At 35.2% G+C, this 23037-nt stretch overlaps 1 protein-coding gene across 4 annotated transcripts in view; it reads left to right on the top strand.

Annotated features, from left to right (window-relative positions):
* Positions 1-23037, top strand: part of LOC149789678 (dipeptidyl peptidase 4-like) — a 255050-nt gene that overhangs the window by 105892 nt on the left and 126121 nt on the right. Inside the window, exon 1 of one of the 4 annotated variants that reach the window (XM_089971698.1) lies at positions 15853-15872. The exons of the other annotated variants lie outside the window; for them this stretch is intronic. Coding sequence (XP_089827824.1) covers positions 15867-15872 — 6 coding nt within the window. The 5' untranslated portion in view covers positions 15853-15866. Of the gene's footprint in view, positions 1-15852; positions 15873-23037 lie in introns of those variants that run through there. 4 annotated transcript variants of the gene reach the window in all.

Here is a 23037-nt window from a genome sequence, read left to right as displayed (position 1 = left end):
GCTGGTAATCAGGATGGCAAAATATTTACTTCCAGTTTTACATACTGAATTTACTTTTAGTTCTGAAAATCCTAATTACATGAGCCATGTCATGGGTTCTCAAGCTTGTTTACACAAATCGAAATTGTACTGTAATTTCGACTATATTCCAAGTGCAATTACATCCTCCTTAGTGCTCTCAAAATGAAATAAACATTAAATTCATTATGATTTTAAATATTCAATGACAGAACAGAAACTCACTTGCAGATGTCAACAAGCTTCTCTCTCGCTATTTCAAGCCGATGTATTTCATGTAGAATTTGCACAGATGAATCCAGTCCATAATCACGAAATTTCTTAGAATCGACAAAAATACCAAAATAAATTCATTCCAGATCAAATGGAATAGTGGTTGCAATGCGCATTCATTCACAATATGAAACTAAATTTCAATTTTAGTAGACCAAAACGCCATTTTCTTTCAAAAGTTATGTCTAGCGCGCGATTAGTTTATCTGGGCGGAGTTATGTGCGCATAAATAATGTTGTCGTTGTGTAATGATGAATCTGCACTTGTGGATTTAGTTTCGAGTACAGCATACTTTCAATTGCTTTGTTCCTTGTATTATATTTTTGTTTATATACTTAAGCCATAGGTAGAATAAGAAAAATGAGCATATAGTAAAAACGTTACTGCATTTGTAAGGGAAAATATGAACTCATTTAGTCGGATGGATATACTGCACTCCCAAGGTCGTGCAATATTCCATCCGAAAAACTCGTTCATATTTTCCCATATTAATGCAGTAACGTATAAATATTGTGGGTTTGTGAAGCTTAATTCCTGTTGGAAACAGTAACCTATAAATACTGTGGGTTTGTGAAGCTTAATTCCTGTTGGAAACAGTAACCTATAAATAGTGTGGGTTTGTGAAGCTTAATTCCTGTTGGAAACAGTAACCTAAAAACATTGTGGGTTTTGTTGAAGCTTAATTCCTGTTGGAAACAAATTCTTTGTCGTAAACTAAAATTATTGTTTGCTGCAATGTCGTATAATATTTTAGAAAATTTTCTGTTATCTCGAAAGATATATCAATACCAATGGCACGTCATCAATTTTACGAACATCATTTTCTTGTGAGAAATAAGAGAAAAACAATCCATTGTGGAACTTTATGGGTTAGTATAGAAACATGTTATCGAAAACATATAATATAATCAATTATTGAAATATTCTCAGTTATAAATGTTTAAAAATTCGAGATATCAGTAATTTTGTCTGTTAGGTTTTTTTTTTAATTGTTTCGTGGTACGTGGTATGAAGTACCGATCATCGTCTTAGAATTGTGGACTCATAAATCATACCAATGTGATGTAAGATTTCAAAAAAAAAAAAACACAACATGCAGTTATTTATGACAGTTTCTTGACAGCGTTGCCTTAAGTTTGACTAGATGAGAGGGTGGTCTTTACTTTGGCTGGAGGATAGGGTGGTCTTTAGTCTGACTAGATGGCAGGGTGCTATTTAGTTTGAAAAAAATGACCTCGTGCAGTAGATTACACTCTAATTTTTCTGCAAGGTATTTATGTGAATTTAGGAATTGGATATGGTTTCCATATTTTACCCAATCACAAACTTCTCTTATAAACGTGGTTTTTCACAATATGTTTAGAAGAGCAAGTAATTCTTTAAAAAAATATCTGATTTAATATTTTTTACAGGATACACAACAGGAAGCATTGACATTTACATTTGGACGTAAAGTACTAGCAACGGACACAATATGTAAAGTTATAACAACGGACATATATATGTAAAGTTTTAACAACTGACACTTTGTCTTCACCTGTATCTCTTAATATTGGCAATATAAATTCTTAGATTGATATATTTTTACGTACGTCCAATCAGGTTGATGAGACCCAAATGTTGCTTCTTCGTTTTCTTTTCTTTTTACCGTAGATTTTTACCGTAGATCCTTATACTACAATTTTCATGAAATTCGATCGCACTCCTTTATTGCCCACTATTATTTTTTCAGCATAAGTGAGTGCGGCCCGTCGGGAATGAACTGGAAGGACCAGATAAAGAGTAATGAATAGATTTTAAAAATAAAAAATGAAATACACCCCTTGCTAAAAATGAAATACACCCCTTGCAAGAAATGAAATAAACCCCTTGCTAAAAATGAAATACACCCCTTGCTAAAAATGAAATAAACCCCTTACTAGAAATGAAATAAACCCCTTGCTAAAAATGAAATACACCCATTGCTAAAAATGAAATACACCCCTTGCTAAAAATGCAGGAGTAATAAGTACAGTATAAGGATTCAAGTTACTGATAAAGGACTTTAATATGCAAAGAGATACATTAGTTTGCTGCTTAAAATACTTACATACAATGACGTTTAAAAAAATTCTTTATTTTAAGACCAGTGCAAAAGCTAATTAGGAGCAATAGGTGTGGCTCGGTACAAATGGTGGAGGACATGCAAATAACAGGACAAAATAAGACATGCAAATAACAGGACAAAATAAGACATGCAGATAACAGGAAACAAATAAGACGAGCTAAAGAAGGAAAACGTTATTTGGGATGAGGGCCATATTGAACATTTTGTTACATATTAATACCGGCTATCTCTAAGAATTGGAAAAAATTTCATAACAATTTGCACAAAGCGGAAACAAAATGCAACTAGTAAAACGGCAGAGCCAGCAACATGAATGAAAAAATAAAACAGCTTTGGAACCTAATAGCAGTTTCTACGTCCCTGTAAATCTGTAGATTTTCTTATTTGTTATTTAATAACTCGCACGCTAGAACGCAAACGCTACAGCTACCTAGTTAAAAGACTACTGCAACAACGAGTAGGGTAATTATAGACAGTATCGACTTTTGTTTATATAAAATCTCTAACGGTTTATACAGTTACCTACCAATTGTAACCGATTACAGGGTCAGGTCAGGTCAAGTGTTGATAGCGGGTTTCCAAAATTTCAAAAGGGCCCTGACTTTCCTCGAAAGAGCACTGAAGCAGAAGTCTACGTGACTATTTGCTCAAAATGTGCATAATACCCAATAAATGTGCGCAAGAATATAATGATAGTCAATGTTAAGTTACAAGTGACTAGATTTGTGTGTGTACATTTATTTTAGCCTGTAGGTGATTTCCGAATACCCTGAAAACCAGCGGACCCCTCCCTCTCCCCCCGATCCGGCCCTGGATTGACTTGTACTAATATCTGGAAATAGTTATACATTGATTCCATGGTAATGCATATATACAAGCATTCGTTGGTATCGCTTTTCTTGACGTCATCCTTAAGCTACCTACTATAACTCGAACATTAAAGTATGTGTATATAAACCATCTCCATTTCGCGTCATTATCTCGAGATAAATATTTTAAGCTTTTCGGACCACTCATAAGGTATATTCGTTTATCTCTTTGTATAACGTATTGTATTGCTTCTGTAGTATGAACGAAGCCGTCTTACTGTGTACTAACCGTTCGTTTTAAATGAGCAAACAATTCAATTTGCAAGTTGTACTTATTTTTGTTTTATTCTTGGACGTGTATCGCTAGATTTTCTACTTTTTAATTTCACTTGGGTGAAACAAGCATTTTTTTGTACGATTGTTAAATAGACACAGATTATAATCATGGAATTTGAAATTATTATTAGTTGCTTAGTCGAGAGGTAAATATGGTCACCTCCCATTACAGACGTAACCGAATTCATTTAAGGCGCGAGTTATTTTTTTTCTTTCTTAATTTGCTGTTTTCTTTTTTGAATTGAAAATGATAGTCTTGTAACTATTTAGATTGTGTGTGCGAATAATCACAAAACGTTGCAGATCAAGAAACGGTAAATAGCGGATATTGTGCGGAATCGGGTAAGGAATCTGCTACTTCAATCTATTAAACAGCACATCTTGCTGTCCAGTATGTTTGAGCATAAAATCAAAACAAAATATGCTTGCTATAAGCGAATAATGAATACATTTTATCTCCTGGCTGAAAAGGTTAAGTAATTTCACTCACTCGATCCAGTATGATCGCTATTCACTCGTGTCCAGCAAAATACCTTTTATGTCTTATCCATATTAATGCTATAGTAAATAACGTACCATCTAAAATTTGTTGCATTCTTTAAGTGTCGATCCTTGCTTAGTTCCGACAGAAGACGTTTTTCATAACGTTGGCAAAATTTATATTTTGTTCTTGACCCGATCCTAGCACAAAAAGGAGGATAAAGTCGCGAACTGTAGATGTGTTAATACGGAAACCGAATTCCTTATATTCTTTCTGCGTCTTCAACGTATTTCAAGACTGTTTGGTCCTTACAGGTATTTCAAGACTGTTTGGTCCTTACAGGTATATTCCAAGCCTGCTTTATAATTATTATTATTATTCCAATCCTGCTCAAACGTATTTATAATTATACTCCAAGCCACCTTAAATGTCTTTTAATTATACCCCAAGCTTGCTTAAATGTCTTTATAATCATACTCCAAGCTACCTGAAATGTCTTTATAATTATACTCCAAGCCACCTTAAACGTCGTTATAATTATGCCCCATGCTTGCTTAAAGGTCTTTTTAATAATACTTCAAGCCTGCTTAGATGTCTTTATAATTAGACTAATTATACCCCAAACCCGCTTAAACGACCTTATAATTATATTCCATGCCTGCATAAACTTCGTTATAATTATATTCCGAGCCTTCTTAAACATTTTAGATTTTTTCACTTAAATACATTTCTTTATTCCTGATATTTATTTCCAACTTATTTCTTTTATAACTCCGTCTGTGTTTTGCAACCGAACAAATGCTGACTATTTTTTGCGATTTTCATAAGAATGTGAGAGGGCTATGACAGGAGGTTTTACCTCCATTAAGTCGAATTGTAGTAAGGAGGGGATGTAAGTCGAATTGTAGTAAGGAGGGGATGTATTCATAATATGTTCTTATTTTGCCAAAATCTGTATGTAATACCGTCTGCCTTGTCTGCTAGGACTAATACCGTCTGCCTTGTCTGCTAGGACTAATACCGTCTACCTTGTCTGCTAGGACTAATACCGTCTGCCTTGTCTGCTAGGACTAATACCGTCTGCCTTGTCTGCTAGGATTAATACCATCTGCCTTGTCTGCTAGGACTAATACCGTCTGCCTTGTCTGCTAGAACTAATACCGTCTGCCTTGTCTGCTAGGATTAATACCGTCTACATTGTCTGCTAGGATTAATACCATCTACATTGTCTGCTAAGATTAATACTGTGTGACTTGTCTGCTAGGATTAATACCGTCTACCTTGTTTGCTAGGATTAATACCGTCTACCTTGTCTGCTAGGATTAATATTGTGTGCCTTGTCTGCTAGGATTAATACCGTCTGCCTTGTCTACTAGGAATAATACCGTCTGCCTTGTCTGCTAGGACTAATACCGTCTGCCTTGTCTGCTAGGACTAATACCGTCTGCCTTGTCTGCTAGGATTAATACCGTCTACATTGTCTGCTAGGATTAATACTGTGTGCCTTGTCTGCTAGGATCAATACCGTCTACCTTGTCTGCCAGGATTAATACCGTCTACCTTGTCTGCTAGGATTAATAATGTGTGCCTTGTCTGCTAGGATTAATACCGTCTGCAATGTCTGCTAGGACTAATACCGTCTGCCTTGTCTGCTAGGATTAACACCGTCTACATTGTCTGCTAGGATTAATACTGTGTGCCTTGTCTGCTAGGATTAATACCGTCTACATTGTCTGCTAGGATTAATATTGTGTGCCTTGTCTGCTAGGATTAATACTGTGTGCCTTGTCTGCTAGGACTAATAACCGTCTGCCTTGTCTGCTGGGATTAATACCGTCTACATTGTCTGCTAGGATTAATACCGTCTACATTGTCTGCTCGGATTAATACTGTGTGACTTGTCTGCTAGGATTAATACCGTCTACCTTGTTTGCTAGGATTAATACCGTCTGTCTTGTCTGCTAGGATTAATACTGTGTGTCTTGTCTGCTAGGATTAATACCGTCTGCCTTGTCTACTAGGACTAATACCGTCTGCTTTGTCTGCTAGGACTAATACCGTTGCCTTGTCTGCTAGGACTAATACCGTCTGCCTTGTCTGCTAGGATTAATACCGTCTACATTGTATGCTAGGATTAATACCGTCTATTTTGTCTGCTAGGATTAATACTGTGTGCCTTGTCTGCTAGAATTAATACCGTGTGCCTTGTCTGCTAGGATTAATACCGTCTACCTTGTCTGCTAGGATTAATAATGTGTGCCTTGTCTGCTAGGATTAATACCGTCTGCCTTGTCTGCTAGGACTAATACCGTCAACATTGTCTGTTAGGATTAATACCGTCTACATTGTCTGCTAGGATTAATACCGTCTACATTGTCTGCTAGGATTAATACCGTCTACATTGTCTGCTAGGATTAATACTGTGTGCCTTGTCTGCTAGGATTAATACTGTCTACCTTGTCTGCTAGGATTAATACCGTCTACCTTGTCTGCTAGGATTAATACTGTGTTCCTTGTCTGCTAGGATTGGTGCGGTGTGCCTTGTTTGTTTGGACTGATAATGTTTGCCTTGTTTATTTGGATTAATAATGTGTGCCTTATTTGTTAGGAGTAAAAATGTGTGCCTTGTTTACTATGATTAATCTCATCTGTCTTGTCTGCTAGAATTAATACTGCGTGCCTTGTTTGTTTAGATTAATAATGTGTGCCTTGTTTATTTGGATTAATAATGTCTGCCTTATTTGTTAGGATTAATAATGTGTGCCTTGTTTACTATAATTAATAAGGTGTGCCTTGTTTGTTAGGATTAATAAGGTGTGCCTTGTTTGTTAGGATTAATAATGTGTGTCATGTTTGTTAGGATTAATATCATCTGTCTTGTCTACTAGGATTATTACTGTGGGCCTTGTTTACTAGGATTACTAATGTGTGCCTTGTTTGTTAGGATTAATAATGTATGCCTTGTTTACTATGATTAATACTGTGTGCCTTGTTTGTTAGGATTAATAAGGTGTGCCTTGTTTACTATGATTAATACTGTGTGCCTTGTTTGTTAGAATTAGTAATGTGTGCCTTATTTGTTAGGATTAATAAGGTGTGCCTTGTTTGTTAGGATTAATAATGTGTGCCTTGTTTGTAAGGATTAATAATGTGTACCTTGTTAACTCTAATAAATATCACCTGTCTTGTCTGCTAGGATTTATAATGTGTGCCTTGTTTGTTAGGATTAATAAGGTGTGCCTTGTTTACTAGGAATAATAATGTGTGCCTTGTTTGTTAGGATTAATAATATGTGCCTTGTTTGTAAGGATTAATAATGTGTGCCTTGTTAACTATAATAAATATCACATGTCTTGTCTGCTAGGATTAATACGGTGTACCTTGTTTGCTAGGATTATACTGTGTGCCTTGTTGGTTAGGATTAATACTATATTTCATTGAGTGCTAGGATTAATACTGTTTGCCTTGTTTGTAAGGATTAATAATACGTTCCTTGCATGCTACGAATATTACTGTGTGCTGTGTTTGCTAGGATTATACTGTGTGCCTTCTTTGTTAGGATGAATAGTATGTTCCTTGAGTGCTATGATAAATACTGTGTGCCTTGTTTGTTAGGATTAATACTGTGCCTGTTTGTTAGGATTATACTGTGTTCATTGTGTGCTAGGATTAATACTGTGTGCCTTGTTTGTTAGGATTATACTGTGTTCATTGTGTGCTAGGATTAATACTGTGTGCCTTGTTTGTTAGGATTAATACTGTGTTTGTTTGTTTGTTAGGATTATACTGTGTTCATTGTGTGCTAGGATTAATACTATGTGCCTTGCTTGTTACGATTAATGCTATGTTCCTTGAGTGCTAGGAGTAATACTGTGTACCTTGTTTTTTATGATTAATACTATGTTCAAAGTGCTAGGAATAATACTGTGTGCCATGTGTGCAAAGAGTAATAACGTGTCCCTTTATAAATTGTGCCTTGTTTGCTAGGATTAAAACTGTGTGTCTTCGTCAGGATTAATACTATGTGCCTTGTTTCCTAGGATTATATTGTGTGCATTGTTTGTTAGGATTATTATTATGTTCCTTTTATGCTTGGATTAATAATGTGTGCCGTGTTCGTTAGGATTAATTTTGTATGCATTGTTTGCTAGGATTAATACTGTGTGCCTTGTTTGCTAGGATTATACTGTGTTCCTTGTTTGCTAGGATTAATAATATGATCCTTTTGTGCTAGGATTAATACTGTGTGCCGTGTTTGTTAGGATTAATAGGCCTGCACACATAAAATATATTTCCGCTTTACAAGTGTTTCACCAGCCTTTTTGAAACTTGTGTAATGTTCTGTGTTAACTGCAATATTCTTTCTAGCTCTGATAATTCTGTGACGGTTTTGGCGACGAACTGAAACTGAAAGCAGAAAAACAGAAGCTAACAATATCTTCTTCACAATCTTTTGGAGAAGAAAAAAATTGCACTCGATGCCTCCTATCGCTTTTATTCTTAAGTTTCTACAACAACGGATTAACTTTTGAGATGTGTTATAAATAAGACAGGAGTTAGGTATAGTTATAATTACCGTATGTGTTATAAATAAGACATGAGTTAGCTATAGGTATAATTACGGTATGTGCTATAAATAAGACAGGAGTTAGATATAGGTATATTTACCGTTCTTTGCTAAGGATTGTCCTGTTTAGTTACACAGCTTTTTGTAGTGTTCCTACGAATATTATTACAAGTTGGTGCCATTCTTGAAATCAGACAGTCCACAACCACCCACTATATGCGTACTGATATGTTTAGTCACGTGATGTTAAAAGCAGATGTACTTATTTCCAATATTGATATAAATATGTTTATAAAAACAAAGCCAAGGTAATATATGCCTACTTGTCTTGCCTGTCTCTATTATGTAATCCTTATTATGTAATCCTTGGAGGTTTCTTATGTTTTTTATCCTGTTATGCAATCCTTGGAGGTTTCTATGTTATCTATATTTTTCTATTATGTAATCCTTCGACGTTTCCGTGTTATCTTTATTTTCTATTATGTAACCCTTGTAGGGTTCTTATGTTGTCTTTATTTTCTATTATGTAACCCTTGTAGGGTTCTTATGTTGTCTTTATTTTTTCTATTATGTAACCCTTGTAGAGTTCTTATGTTGTCTTTCGTTTCTGTTATGTAACCCTTGTATGGTTTTTATGTTGCCTTTATTTCTATTATGTAACCTTTGTAGGGTTCTTATGTTGTCTTTATTTTCTATTATGTAACCCCTGTAAGGTTCTTATGTTGTCTTTATTTTCTATTATGTAACCCTTGTAGGGTTCTTATGTTGTCTTTATTTTCTATTATGTAACCCTTGTAGGGTTCTTATGTTGTCTTTATTTTATATTATGTAACCCTTGTAGGGTTCTTATGTTATCTTTATTTTCTATTATGTAACCCTTGTATGGTTCTCACGTTGTCTTTTTTATTTCTAGTATGTATCCTTGTAAACTTGTGCTTGCTTGCTAGACACTTTAGTTTTATTTGGTGTGACCTTGTGTTTGTTTACTGGATACTGTAAAATTTGTGCTGGCTTACTAGATACTATATAATTGTTACCTTGTTCAAAATCCATGTAAAATATTGTGTCAAAATCAAGGATGTAAATATGTTCTAAGTTACCTCGCATATCATTGAGATTTTCTAAGCTAGGTTGAAGGTTGAAGGTCATGTAGACTTTCCAAGCTAACTTAAAATGTCATCTGACGTTTACTAACTAAGTTGAGGGTCATGTGATCTTTCCAAACTAACTTAAATGTCATGTAGATTTTACAGCCTAAGTTATAGGTCATGTAGATTTTACAGCCTAAGTTATAGGTCATGTAGATTTTACAGCCTAAGTTATAGGTCATGTAGATTTTACAGCCTAAGTTATAGGTCATGTAGATTTTTCAAGCAAAATTGAGGATCGTCTAGTTTGTCTTAAACAAGATTGTTATTTAGTTGTGAAAATTGGTATTATTACCGCCGTTATATGTAGCAATTACAATGTTGAATGTATTAACACCAAACATACCGTCAACTTAAATTGCAGATTGTCCTATGTAGCATGGAAATCAGCTTAAATGCATCGACTGTTTAATTTATACTTCATGTTTTTGCAATTTATATTTATTAAAATCAGCCAGACAAGACATGACTTTGCTTTAAAAGTGTCAATTTGGTATTTTCAAAGAATGTACAAGTCAGTGTCCTTTCACAACAGGGTCGTGTGATAGACAACAGAGTTGTGTATTAGACAGCAAAATTGTGTAATAGACAACAGGGTTTTCTTTTGTAGACAACAGAGTTGTGTAATAAATAACAAGGTTGTGTACTAGGCTACGGGTTGTGTGTAATATACAACAGGGTTGTGTAATAGACAATAGGGGTGTGTAATAGACAACAGGGTTTTCTTTTGTAGACAACAGTGTTGTGGAATAGATAACAAGGTTATGTACTAGGCTAAGGATTGTGTGTAATAGACAACAGGCTAGTGTGTAATAGACAACAGAGTTGTGTAATATACAACAGGGTTGTGTAATAGACAATAGGGGTGTGTAATAGACAACAGGGTTTTCTTTTGTAGACAACAGAGTTGTGTAATAAATAACAAGGTTGTGTACTAGGCTACGGGTTGTGTGTAATATACAACAGGGTTGTGTAATAGACAATAGGGGTGTGTAATAGACAACAGGGTTTTCTTTTGTAGACAACAGAGTTGTGTAATAAATAACAAGGTTGTGTACTAGGCTACGGGTTGTGTGTAATATACAACAGGGTTGTGTAATAGACAATAGGGGTGTGTAATAGACAACAGGGTTTTCTTTTGTAGACAACAGAGTTGTGGAATAGATAACAAGGTTATGTACTAGGCTAAGGATTGTGTGTAATAGACAACAGGCTAGTGTGTAATAGACAACAGAGTTGTGTAATATACAACAGGGTTGTGTAATAGACAATAGGGTTGTGTAATAGACAACATAATTGTGCATTAGACAGCAGGGTTGTGTGTAATAATTTTCTGTTCAATTTTTAATATCTCTACCTTCATATTTTATCTCCTTTTTCTTCACTATATATTTTGGTACATTTTAGTGGGTAACATTTGTCGGTTAGCATTCTTACAATTAAAGTACTAATTCAGTTAAACACAAGAGTCTATTTGTACATCAAAAATAAATCCATGCAGAGACAACATAATTTAAACATGAATGTAATTTGGTACCACATACTATATTTATTAATGCTTCTGGCATTATGCCAAACTGCAGTCTAGGCGGCTACGACCGTATTGATTTATCCATGATTGTATTAGAATGTATTCCGATGTAAACTGCCCCTTTACTCAATATTGCCTGCAACGGTCCATGGTAAGAGATTGATACTCAAACACAAATATGTGTATAAGATATAGGTACCGTTGTCAGTAAAGTGCTACCATGGCTCGCTACAGTGACAGTTGTTTTCACATTTTTTGTTTGTCCTAGCGTCTACGAGCTGCAGAGAAAATTTCATTATTGCATATATATATGGCTACTTTCGGATTTTGATTTTTGATTGTGTTTATAGTAGGGTAACGTTTTGTTTTGTCGACATTGATGATTATTATACATTTTCAAGAGTACGATTTCTTACAGGAGGAATGCGCTATCACAAAAGTCTCTTTCACATGCAAATGAACATTCATCAATAAAACGTCCTGTATACCCACATGATTGTATTGCGTATCTGTGGAATTTTATAAATGTCTGACAATGCGATACTCATATATATATATATATATATATATATATATATATATATATATATATATATATATATATATATATATATATATATATATATATATATATATATAGTAATGCCCTTACTATCCAGGTGTATATTCTAAAATGTCAGTCAAATGCCTTGCCTGAATATAACTAGATTTTTCCGCAGTTTAATTGCTGAATGTAACTAGCTTTTCCACAGTTTTATTGCCAAACGAATACTGAAATGGCAGAAATATTACTGGATTACGGCTATATTAGACTTCAAACCATATCTTGCAAAATAGTTTTTAAAACCAGACTAACTTTCGATAACGATTCATCAATCAATTTTGTGAGTGAGTGATATGGGATTTTTAGTGCAGCTTTAAAAACAATTTTGTCATATGGCTACGAGGCCTACAATGTAGCAATTTATCGTGATGTCTATCAGTGGGGCATCATGCCGCAGACATGTAGCATCATGTCCCACCCAGTCACATTTTCTTGACACCAGGCTGACCAGGCATAAAGCTAATCTCTTAATGCTAAGCGCTACGCGAGACAGCTGTTAGCACCATTTTTATAAGTCTTTGGCATGACTCGACCGAGGTTTGAATCCGTGACATCCCTATCCGAGGCAGAAGCTCTAGCCACTTAGGCCACCGGAGCTGTTTATTCATTTTTAATTGTTTTTAACACTGCTTAAATAAGCAGCAAAACATTACAACTGGATTAAACAATAAAATTCTTGATATATCTTAGACTTTAACATTGAATGGTTTTCATTGCCTCATATGGGCCCGTTATCTCCAGGTTGTGTTTTGTAATTCACAAAGGTATTGATACTAAGCGTTTGTTTGTTAATGCGATATCAATACGATTCATTGAATGATATAACGCGATAGTGACGCTATACAGTAGTTTTGCCACATTTTCCATAAACATACCAGTACACAGATTTGCAGACTCGAATATTAATGGAACAACTCGATAATGGCCTGTAAATGGATAATTTTGATCCCCCTTACAATGGAAATTAAGTTGTTAAGGAGATTACAAATGTCAGAAATTCCCGGAAAATTGTCACGTTAAGTATCCCAGATTCCCTTTTATTGCAGGAGGTGCATTATGCCAGTAACAGCGGGCCAGAAAAAGACAAACAAAAAAAAACAGTACTGCTTTTTCTTTCTTGTCACGCATATTGTATTGCCAAGGTTGCTATGGTGTCGATCCTACCATACTTGCTGGAATGATTCTTCGAAAACTATCCGCTCTATTTAGGTCATCAGTGTGATTAACATGATGGCAGCTATATTTACCCAGTTTTCTTTGCATAACTTACTACGGGGCAAGGTAGATTCCTACCCGCTTTAGGACACAGCACTAAATATCAAAGTCAGTTCTTTTTCGTCATATTTTTAATTAGGGTCTGGAATGTAGAATGTTGTCTTTGATGCATCTGTCGATCTTCATTACTTCGGTTTAGTTTTCTGAGAGAAGAGCAAGTTCATAATTTTAGAATCTCTTTCAGAGAGACACATATGTTCACTACTTTCAAATATCATTAGGAGACGAGTACATTCGTTTTCGTTGGAAAGTAACAACGATTATCCAGATAAGTGAAGACAAGACGAGTAAACACGGCTTAACGGTTCGTGTGCAGGCATCGTAACTGATATGGTGCAGGTTTGAATCCTACTGCCAGAGTACGACCTTGGATAAGGGAATTTACTTAAATTGCCAAGACACAAGATAACCTATTTGTGTTGATGTGCTACAAAGAAAACACACACATCCACAGATAGAGATGTTTATAGTTTCGGATTTAGAAGGCTACTATATGGCAATAGTGTTTATTCATGTCGTCCCTTCACTTGTGTGCTCATATGTTTAGCATATTTGGAAAACATCTTGCTGTGTGTGTGTGTGTGTGTGTGTGTGTGTGTGTGTGTGTGTGTGTTTGCAATGACACGTCTGATTACTTGCTTAGTTGCTGCCAGGGCACATTATTTATATTATTTTGCCATTTTTATGTCATTGGATGGGGGACGAGATTAGGATGATGCTTAATTTAAAAAGTTTATGTCAAGGAATGAGGAAGTGATGGGTAGATTGCTCATTTTGCCACGTTTATGTCAAGAAGTGGGGACATGGTGGGTGGGATCCTTCTTTTGCCCTAGTTATTTCCGGGGTTTGGGGGACGGGATGGGGAGCATGCTTATTCTGGCTATTTGTTGTGTTCTTTTTGGTCTTGATTCTGTTTTCCAAATATAACATTTTTCTGCCGTGCACACCTCCCCTATCAGGTATCACGGTACCAATTGTTTTTCCATATACCTCAATGCTAATGTTTTGTGAAATAAATATACTTTCTGTCCTACTTGGGCATGCATGTCACACACTGTCATATAGAACAATGCTAGATTGTCAATTTGGCAATGACATAACCAGGTACTCCATTGCATTTAAGAGAGATAACTCTACTGGAACTAGACAGGGGTAAGAGTTATCTAGTCACAACAAGCACATTTTCAGCCATGTGTACCATATTTTAAAAAAATCATAAAAAATACAAAATATGATCTAGATAGAAATTAACACAAACTCACATGTTGCCAAGAGGCTCAACATTTTTTTAAGCCAAACAGAAAGTACAACTCTTACATAATGCACCAATCATAGCTAGTGTTGTTCTTTAATTCTGAATACAATGTTCCTTACACCTTAAGCTCCGCCCACCTGGACTTGCGCAATTGGTACCGTTATACCATCACATAATCTTAAGCCAATGAAATACAGTATACCTCATATAGCGACACTACCTAGACTACGAGTAAGTGCTCGGTAACCATCGGAAAGCCGAATGGACAAAAATCAAGTCAAATAAGTTCGTTCTAAACGTAGCATTGTTGCGTATTTGTCTTCCAATACACATGCCCTCAATGCCTAAACTCGTGTCCCCATGTGATATTATCCGATCATATCCGAGTTACCGCTCGTTTAGAAGAGATATCCTCGATAATTACGGTGACTGAGATGGATAAAGTACTATATCGAAATTCATCATAATCTGTTATGGAAGCCATCGTGTCTTCCAATATATATACGAAGTTTATAACTGCAAAATACTGTACTTTTACTGCAGATAATCCAGAAATTACCCCATAAACTATTTTAGACCTCCCTTCGCAGAGCCTACTGTGTTTAATATAAGACGGCAGACAACTCTTTGACGGCAAGACCGTATGGAAAGATAATAAGTGCAGTGGTGTGAACCCAGCGTGGCCTAGTGGTTAGAGCGTCCGCCTCGGATGTGGGATGTCGTAGGTTCGATTCCCGGCCAAATCGTACCAAAGACTTATATAAATGGTACTAAAAGCTGTCTCGCTTGGCGCTCAGCATTAAGAGGTTTGTGTTAGGACTGGTCGGTCTGGTGTCAGAATAATGTGACTGGGTGGGACATCATGATGCATAATGCCCCAGCTCTAGACATCACTATGAACTGTCACGCTGCAGACACATGCGAGCACACACGCACGCACACACACACGCACACACAGTCTGACTGCGATAAAATGGGACCAAATGTACCTGTTGCAGGCCCGACCCAGCTCGATATTGACTGGCTCTGGTGATGCGTATTGACGCGTGATTACTGTCGTTGAATGCGCCGGTCAAATAGATCTTGTTGCATCCAGATCGGTTTACGTCCAATACATTATTTTAATGGAATGTCGTCTGCTGCATGAAAGTAATAAATTTGTTTCAACAGAACGAGAAGTTATACGTATAGAAAGATCTATATCGTCTTCAATGCAGTGAAATTGCATGGTTGACTTTGCAGGGAAGTTAGAGGAATAAGTTTCATTCCATAACCTAATGATGGCTGCATTGAACGTAGTCTGCTGTTATAGATTCTATAGTCTTCTGACATAGTTTGCGTCTGATATGTTGCCATGTACATGTTTTTCATCCGGTATACCTCCTGACTGTAAGGACGATTATGCAAAGCAATAACCTTAAGCAACACGTCTGATCGCAGCGAAATACTTCACAAGTTCTTCATGATGGTAAGTCTTGTGTTATTGGGTATTATTGGCCAATCTTGTGTTATACTGACCATTGGTATTATTGGTCAGTCTTGTGTCATACTGACCATTGGGTATTATTGGCCAGCATTGTTTCATACTGACCATTGGTATACTTGGCCAGAATTTTCTCATACTGACCATTGGTATTATTGACCAGTATTGTGTCATCCTGACTATTTGTAGTATTAGCCAGTCTTGTGTCATACTGACCATTGGTTATTATTGGCCAGGCTCGTGTCGTACTAACCATTAGTAGTGTTGACAATTTTAGAACTGGGATAGAGAGGTGGTCGCAGGATGGAAGTCCGGGCTCAGGTATAATATGTGTTCACTCTATTCATTCATTACGTCTGTAAATTTTAAACATTATCGACCCGCCAGTTTAAAAACTTTAAATTTTGCTACTCCGGAGGTTCGACATCTTAACGTGAATAGTTCTGCATTTGTGTATTAACGCCATCTTGGCGCAGATAGGTCTTTTGAATTTGACATAATCGGCTTGCGCGCGAGCGAGAGAGGGAGAGAGAGAGAAAACGAACGCGATCAAGTGACCTTTCAGCATTTTTTAATGTAAATTATCTGATACGTAGTTTTCTACAATAGCATTTTAAATGTAAATTGATATGGTAAATCACAAATTTCATGCAATTCATTTTGCCGACGAGCTTTAAATATACATTATGCTGTGTACTGTGACCATACCATGTAGATTTACCCATTCTTTGAAGACACACGTTAACCATGTTGAATGACACGTTTTATTAAAGAGACAAGCTAACCGTGGCGAATTGGTGAATGGCACGTTCTATTGAAGAGACAAACAAACATTGTCGAAAGACACATACCATTAAAGAGATATGTAATTCATGTTGAATGCCACGTTATATTGAAAAGACATTTAAATTATGTTGAATGACACATTATATTGAAGAGACAAGTGAACCATACCGAATGACACGTTCTTTTGAAGAGACAAGTGAACCATGCCGAATGACACTTTCTTTTGAAAAGACAAGTGAACCATGCTAAATGACACTTTCTTTTGAAAAGACAAGTGAACCATGCCGAATGACACGTTCTTTTGAAGAGACAAGTGAATCATGTTGAATGACACGTTCTTTTGAAAAGACAAGTGAACCATGCCAAATGACACGTTCTTTTGAAGAGACAAGTGAACCATGCCGAATGACACGTTCTTTTGAAAAGACAAGTGAACCATGCCAAATGACACGTTCTTTTGAAGAGGCAAGTGAATCATGTTGAATGACACGTTCGTTTGAAGACCACTGTTGATCAATTGCTGAAGTACGACCATTCAGCTTCCTAAATCTTATGTTTCACGCTTAAAACACTTAACGAAAACTTAAAAGAAACATGGTATTTATAGTATATGTATATAATAACTTGTACTTACCTCTTTATAAATGTATTATTTTAATCAGTCACCCACATATCCTAAGTTTGGATTGAGAAAAGTGGATCTTGTTTTTAATTTTTGTATAAATAATTTATTTACTTTTTATAAAAAGTAGAATTTTTGTCGTTGGAAGAGATATAGACTTTTAATTCAGTTTGTCTCTTACCACCAGAGAGAACCAACATGGCGCGGCTTTGCTGTATTTAACGTTTGTCATATATATATTCATTATTTGAAAAGCCACAAATTTTAAAATTGATACAGCGTGTTGGTGCAGAGGCGGCATGTCGACGTGTTGCGTCAAACCCTAGACCCTTGGATTACTATGCCAGTGTTATACAAGTTGAGCTAGCACATTTTAAGAAGGATAGAGCTGTACTAAATTCACCGGATTGTCAACCAAATAGATTCACTTTCAAATAGACAATGTGAAAATTACCGAAAAGTCAACCAAATAAATTCACTTTCAAATAGGCAATATGATAATAACCGGACTATTAACCAAATACATGCACTTTCAAATAGACCATAGGATAATTACCGGAAAGTCAACCAGATAAATTCACTTTCAAATATACCATGCGATAAAAGCTGGACTATTAACCAAATACATGCACTTTCAAATAGACCTTTGGAAAATTACCGGAATGTCAACCAAATTAATTCACTTTCAAGTAGACAATATGATAATTACCGGAAGGTCAAACAAACTTTTAAATAGACCATAGGATAATTACCGAAAAGTCGGCAAAATAATTTCAGTTTCAAATAGACCTTAGGAAAGTTACCAGAATGTCCTTCAAATAAATTCACTTTTAAATAGACCATGGGGTAATTACCAGAATGTCAACCAAATAAATTCACTTTCAAATAAATGATAAGATAATTACCGGAATGTCAACAAAATAAATTCACTTACAGTAGACTATATGATAATTACCAGAATGACGATCAAATAAATTCAGTTTCAAATAGACCATAGGATAATTACCGGAATGTCCACCAAATACATTCACATTCAATCATACGATATGCAAATTACCGGAATGTGAACCAAATAGATTCACTTTAAGAAAGATCATGGAATAATTACCTAATGTATTAAATTTTATCTATACCATAGTTGGTACAGATTGCATATAGTATGCTTTGTTTAATGTGTTTCATATGTCAGCTTGCTAACGTATCGCTCAGCGTGCATTCGATTGGTCCAAGGAAGCTTTGTATTCTCTTTACTGACTGGCTGCGACTCTGGGAAGTGTTCTTACCTTGTCTTTTGAAACTTTTATTAACTATTAATATTAACATTTGGGCGGCCATGTTTGCAATCGATTGCCCAAGAGGCATCGATAAAAATAGGTTATGTCTGTTGGAATGTGGCCAAGTTACTCCACAGAGACTCGTGACAAATAAAAATTAGGGGTATCGGTCAATTGACATAAGGCGGGGAGTTTGGCTAGGCCCAAACCTGGTACTAGCGCCTATGACAAACACTGTTTCAATGCTAACCTACGGGGATAATTAAACTCGCCTCTGTTTTTGATAGTATGTCGATAAATACCGGTCTCCCAACTGACAGAATGGTTTGCAACCACAGCATTCTTCCATATAACAAATGCAAATATCCGGCCACAAATTTCGTTAAATCTGTCATCACTATACTGAGCAACAGCTTTAGTCTCGATTTAATACAATTTATGAAATCAGTAATCATGTTGAAAATGATACTCTCTGTATCAGACGTACTACTGATTTGGAAAGACGGTTGCTTTTGAGTTAACATTTGTAAATCAAAGTCAACTGTATAACGTTATTAATATACATATGCGCATTATTAATTACACTAGCGCCTTGGACTTTTTTTGTACACCCATCAATTAAAAGGTGCAGCATTCTAGCCAGAATAAAATCTATTATTTCTTCTTCTTTCTCTCAGAAATATTTCCAATAAAATAAAAAAACTTTATGATAAACAGATTTTCATTGGATAATGACTTCGTAATAAATTTATGAAACTCGTTGAATAATTTCCAGATTTTGCCACCGATCATAAGATACCAATCGGATTATCAACCTTATAGATTAACATTCAAACAGACCATAAGATAATTACTGGAAGATCAACCTAATACTACAACTTCTAAACAGATCATTGGATAATATATCATTGTACATTTTAGATTCTCAGTACAAGGTATATGATTATTACCAGAATTTGAATCTAATTAACATTCAGATATATCGTGCGATAATTACCGAACAACCTTCCTAATACATGAACTGTCAAACCTATCGTAGGATAATTACCGGAATATAAACCCAGTAATTAACTTCCATATTAATAATCGGATATTTACTGGAATATGAACCTAATACCTAAACTTTAAAATAAACCATGTGATAAATACTGGACTCTCAACCTAATACATTTCTTTTTGTGTAGATCATTGGATAATTACCTGAAATATCAACCTGATATGTACTAACTTTCAAATAAACCCTGGGATTATTACCGGAATATCAAACTAATACATTAACTTTTAAACAGATCACGTGATAATCATCAGTCTATTAACCTAATCGATTCACTTTCAAATAGAAAATGAGATTATTACTTAAATATCTACCTAATAATATTGTAATAGACCATGGCATAATTAGTGGAATAACATCCTAAATCATAACTCTAACACAGACCACAGGATAATAATAAAATGTAAACCTAATGCATTACCTTTCAAAATAAAATATGGGATATTTTGCTTAAAATGAACTTAATACATTAATTTTTAAATACACCATTGGATAATTACCAGGATATAGACGTAATAATTAACACTTAAATATTACAGGATAATTATCAGATTATTAACCAAACACATTAAATTTGAAATAGATCATAAGATACCAACCGGATTATCATTCTTATAGATTAACATTCAAACAGACCATAAGATAATTACTGGAAGATCAACCTTATAGTACAACCTCTAAACAGACCGTGTGATAATTACTGGAATATCTACTTAATACTACATCCTCTAAACAGACCATGTGATAATTACTGGAATAACAACCTTATAGTACAACCTCTAAACAGACCGTGGGATAATTTACTGGAATATCAACCTAATACTACAATTTCTAAACAGACTGTGATAATTACTTGAATATCGACATACTATTACAACCTCTAAACAGACCGCGTAATAATTACTGGAATATCGACCTAATACTACATCATCTAAACAGACAGTGTGATAATTAATGGAATGTCAACCTAATACCATAACTTCTAAGCAGACCGTGTGATAATTACTGGAATATCAACATAATACCATAACTTCTAAACAGACCATGTGATAATTACTGGAATATGAACCTAATAACATAACTCCCGAAGAGACAGTGGGGTAATTACTGGAATATCAACCTAGTAACATAACATCTAAACAGACCATGGGATACCATAACTTTCAAACCGATTATAGGATAATTACATAATATTAACCTGATATATTGACTTTCAAATAAAATATGAGATATTTTTGGAATATAAACCAACTGCATTGCATTTGTAATTTAATAATTGGAAGAAATAAATACCTGAATATAAACCTGATAAACTGACTTTCACACAGAATATAGGATAATTACTGGAATGTCAGCCTAATATATTAAGTTTGAAATAAATATGATAATTACCAAAATATCAACCTAATAGGTTAACTTTTAATTAGGAAATTTGATAATTAATATTAAAAAAATATTTGAAAAACTCTCTTACCAAATTTTTTTTATTGCAAACGGTTTTTCGTCATCGGAATCATTATGTTACTCAGCGAAATTTTTAGTTATCGGGATTTTGTGTATTTTCTTTTGACACAACCCATTCCGTATTAAGTGCTTGTTTGCCGCTTCGGATACTCCTTTTATACGATTGACGGAACTGAATTACTGAGAAATGCAAACCAGTCTAGAAAATTGGGGAAAATTAGATAGAGCATATGCGGGGTTGGGTAACATGATTCGTTATAAAAGAAAAAATAAATTTAAGATAAAATCCGATATTTTGAGACCTTACTTTTGTGACAGATTAAAAAATGTCGATGCAACTTGATTTCTTTGTCTGGCTTATCTACCTTTCAAACACTCATTATTAACACTGACACCTGAGCCTTTAGGTGCGGAATCGAAAACATGTTGTAAGTACACATATATCAAATTAAATGACGCGGCTCATGTGATTTTCTCGACACAGAAACGTATCTGAGAGATCGAAATTTGATCAGGCGTATAAGAAATTTCAGATAATTAAATTGCAATGTTGTATTGTTTGCAGGGGTTACTATGGGGATTTATTTAGTATCATTATTACATGATGATGTAGACCATAACAGCGTTTCCGTGCCGAGAGATCCTATGTTCGATAACTCTAATGCGACTTTATATCGATGTGGCGTAACCACGTGGGTATTATTAAATACATGAAACTTTCTCCTGCTGTATCGATGTATCGATTCTACTTAAAACTGACATGCGTCATCAGTAAATGTGATAAAACATAAATGCATAAATCTCCCATTAGTCTATAACATATATTATGATTTATCGCCGCAGATCTGTCGGCTTATTAATGTCTCTGAGTTTATTATACACAATGCAACGGGAGGCAGTTACTTTGGAAACGTTGCTATTTAAGATCCATGCGCATGCAATTTATTCTTGCTACCGATACTTTTTTTAATGTGGTTTGTTTTGTTTTCTTTCGTATTGTATTACATATGATTTTTGTTATTTCCGTATGTAGCTACAAGTGGGTCGGGAAGCATCGCACTGACTGCCTAATGATGTTCATCATAAGTGGCACTTACTTTACAAGCAATAATAGTTGGTACCAATACATTGCCTATTGTCCTAATTCTAAGCCCAATACATTGCCTAATGTCTTGATTCAAAGCCCATAACATTACCTAATGTCTTAACTGTAGGCCCAATAAATTGCCTAATGTCCTAATTCTAAACCCAATACATTGCCTAATGTCTTAATTCTAAGCCCGACACATTGCCTAATGTCCTAATTCTAAGCCCAATACATTGCCTAATGTCCTAATTCTAAGCCCAATATACATTGCCTAATGTCCTAATTTAAGCCCAATACATTGCCTAATGTCTTAATTCTAAGCCCAATACATTGCCTAATGTCCTAATTCTAAGCCCAATATACATTGCCTAATGTCCTAATTTAAGCCCAATACATTGCCTAATGTCTTAATTCTAAGCCCACCACATTGCCTAATGTCCTAATTCTAAGCCCAATACATTGCAGAATGTTCTAATTCTAAGCCCAATACATTGCAAATGTTCTAATTCTAAGCCCAATACATTGCAGAATGCCCTAATTCGACGCCAGGTGCATTGCCTGATATGATAATTCTAAGCTGAATACATTGCCTGATGTCTGAATTATACGCTAAATGCATTGCTTAATGCCCTAGTTCTGAACCACAAACATTGCCTAATGTCCGAATTCCAAGCCGAATATATTGCCTAATGTCCTAATACTACAAATGTTCATCTTGGCTACTGTCCTAATTCTAATCCCAATACATTGCATAATGTTCTAATTCTAAGTCCAATACATTGCATAATGTTCTAATTCTAAGCCCAATAAATTGCAGAATGTCCTAATTCTAAGCCCAATACATTGCCTAATGTCCTAATTCT

The sequence above is a fragment of the Sinohyriopsis cumingii genome, chromosome 10 (assembly GCF_028554795.1).
Source record: "Sinohyriopsis cumingii isolate HCF-2022 chromosome 10, ASM2855479v2, whole genome shotgun sequence".
Taxonomy (NCBI): domain Eukaryota; kingdom Metazoa; phylum Mollusca; class Bivalvia; order Unionida; family Unionidae; genus Sinohyriopsis; species Sinohyriopsis cumingii.
The sequence above is the reverse complement of the archived record's forward strand: the minus strand, read 5'-3'. Positions and strand labels throughout refer to the sequence as shown.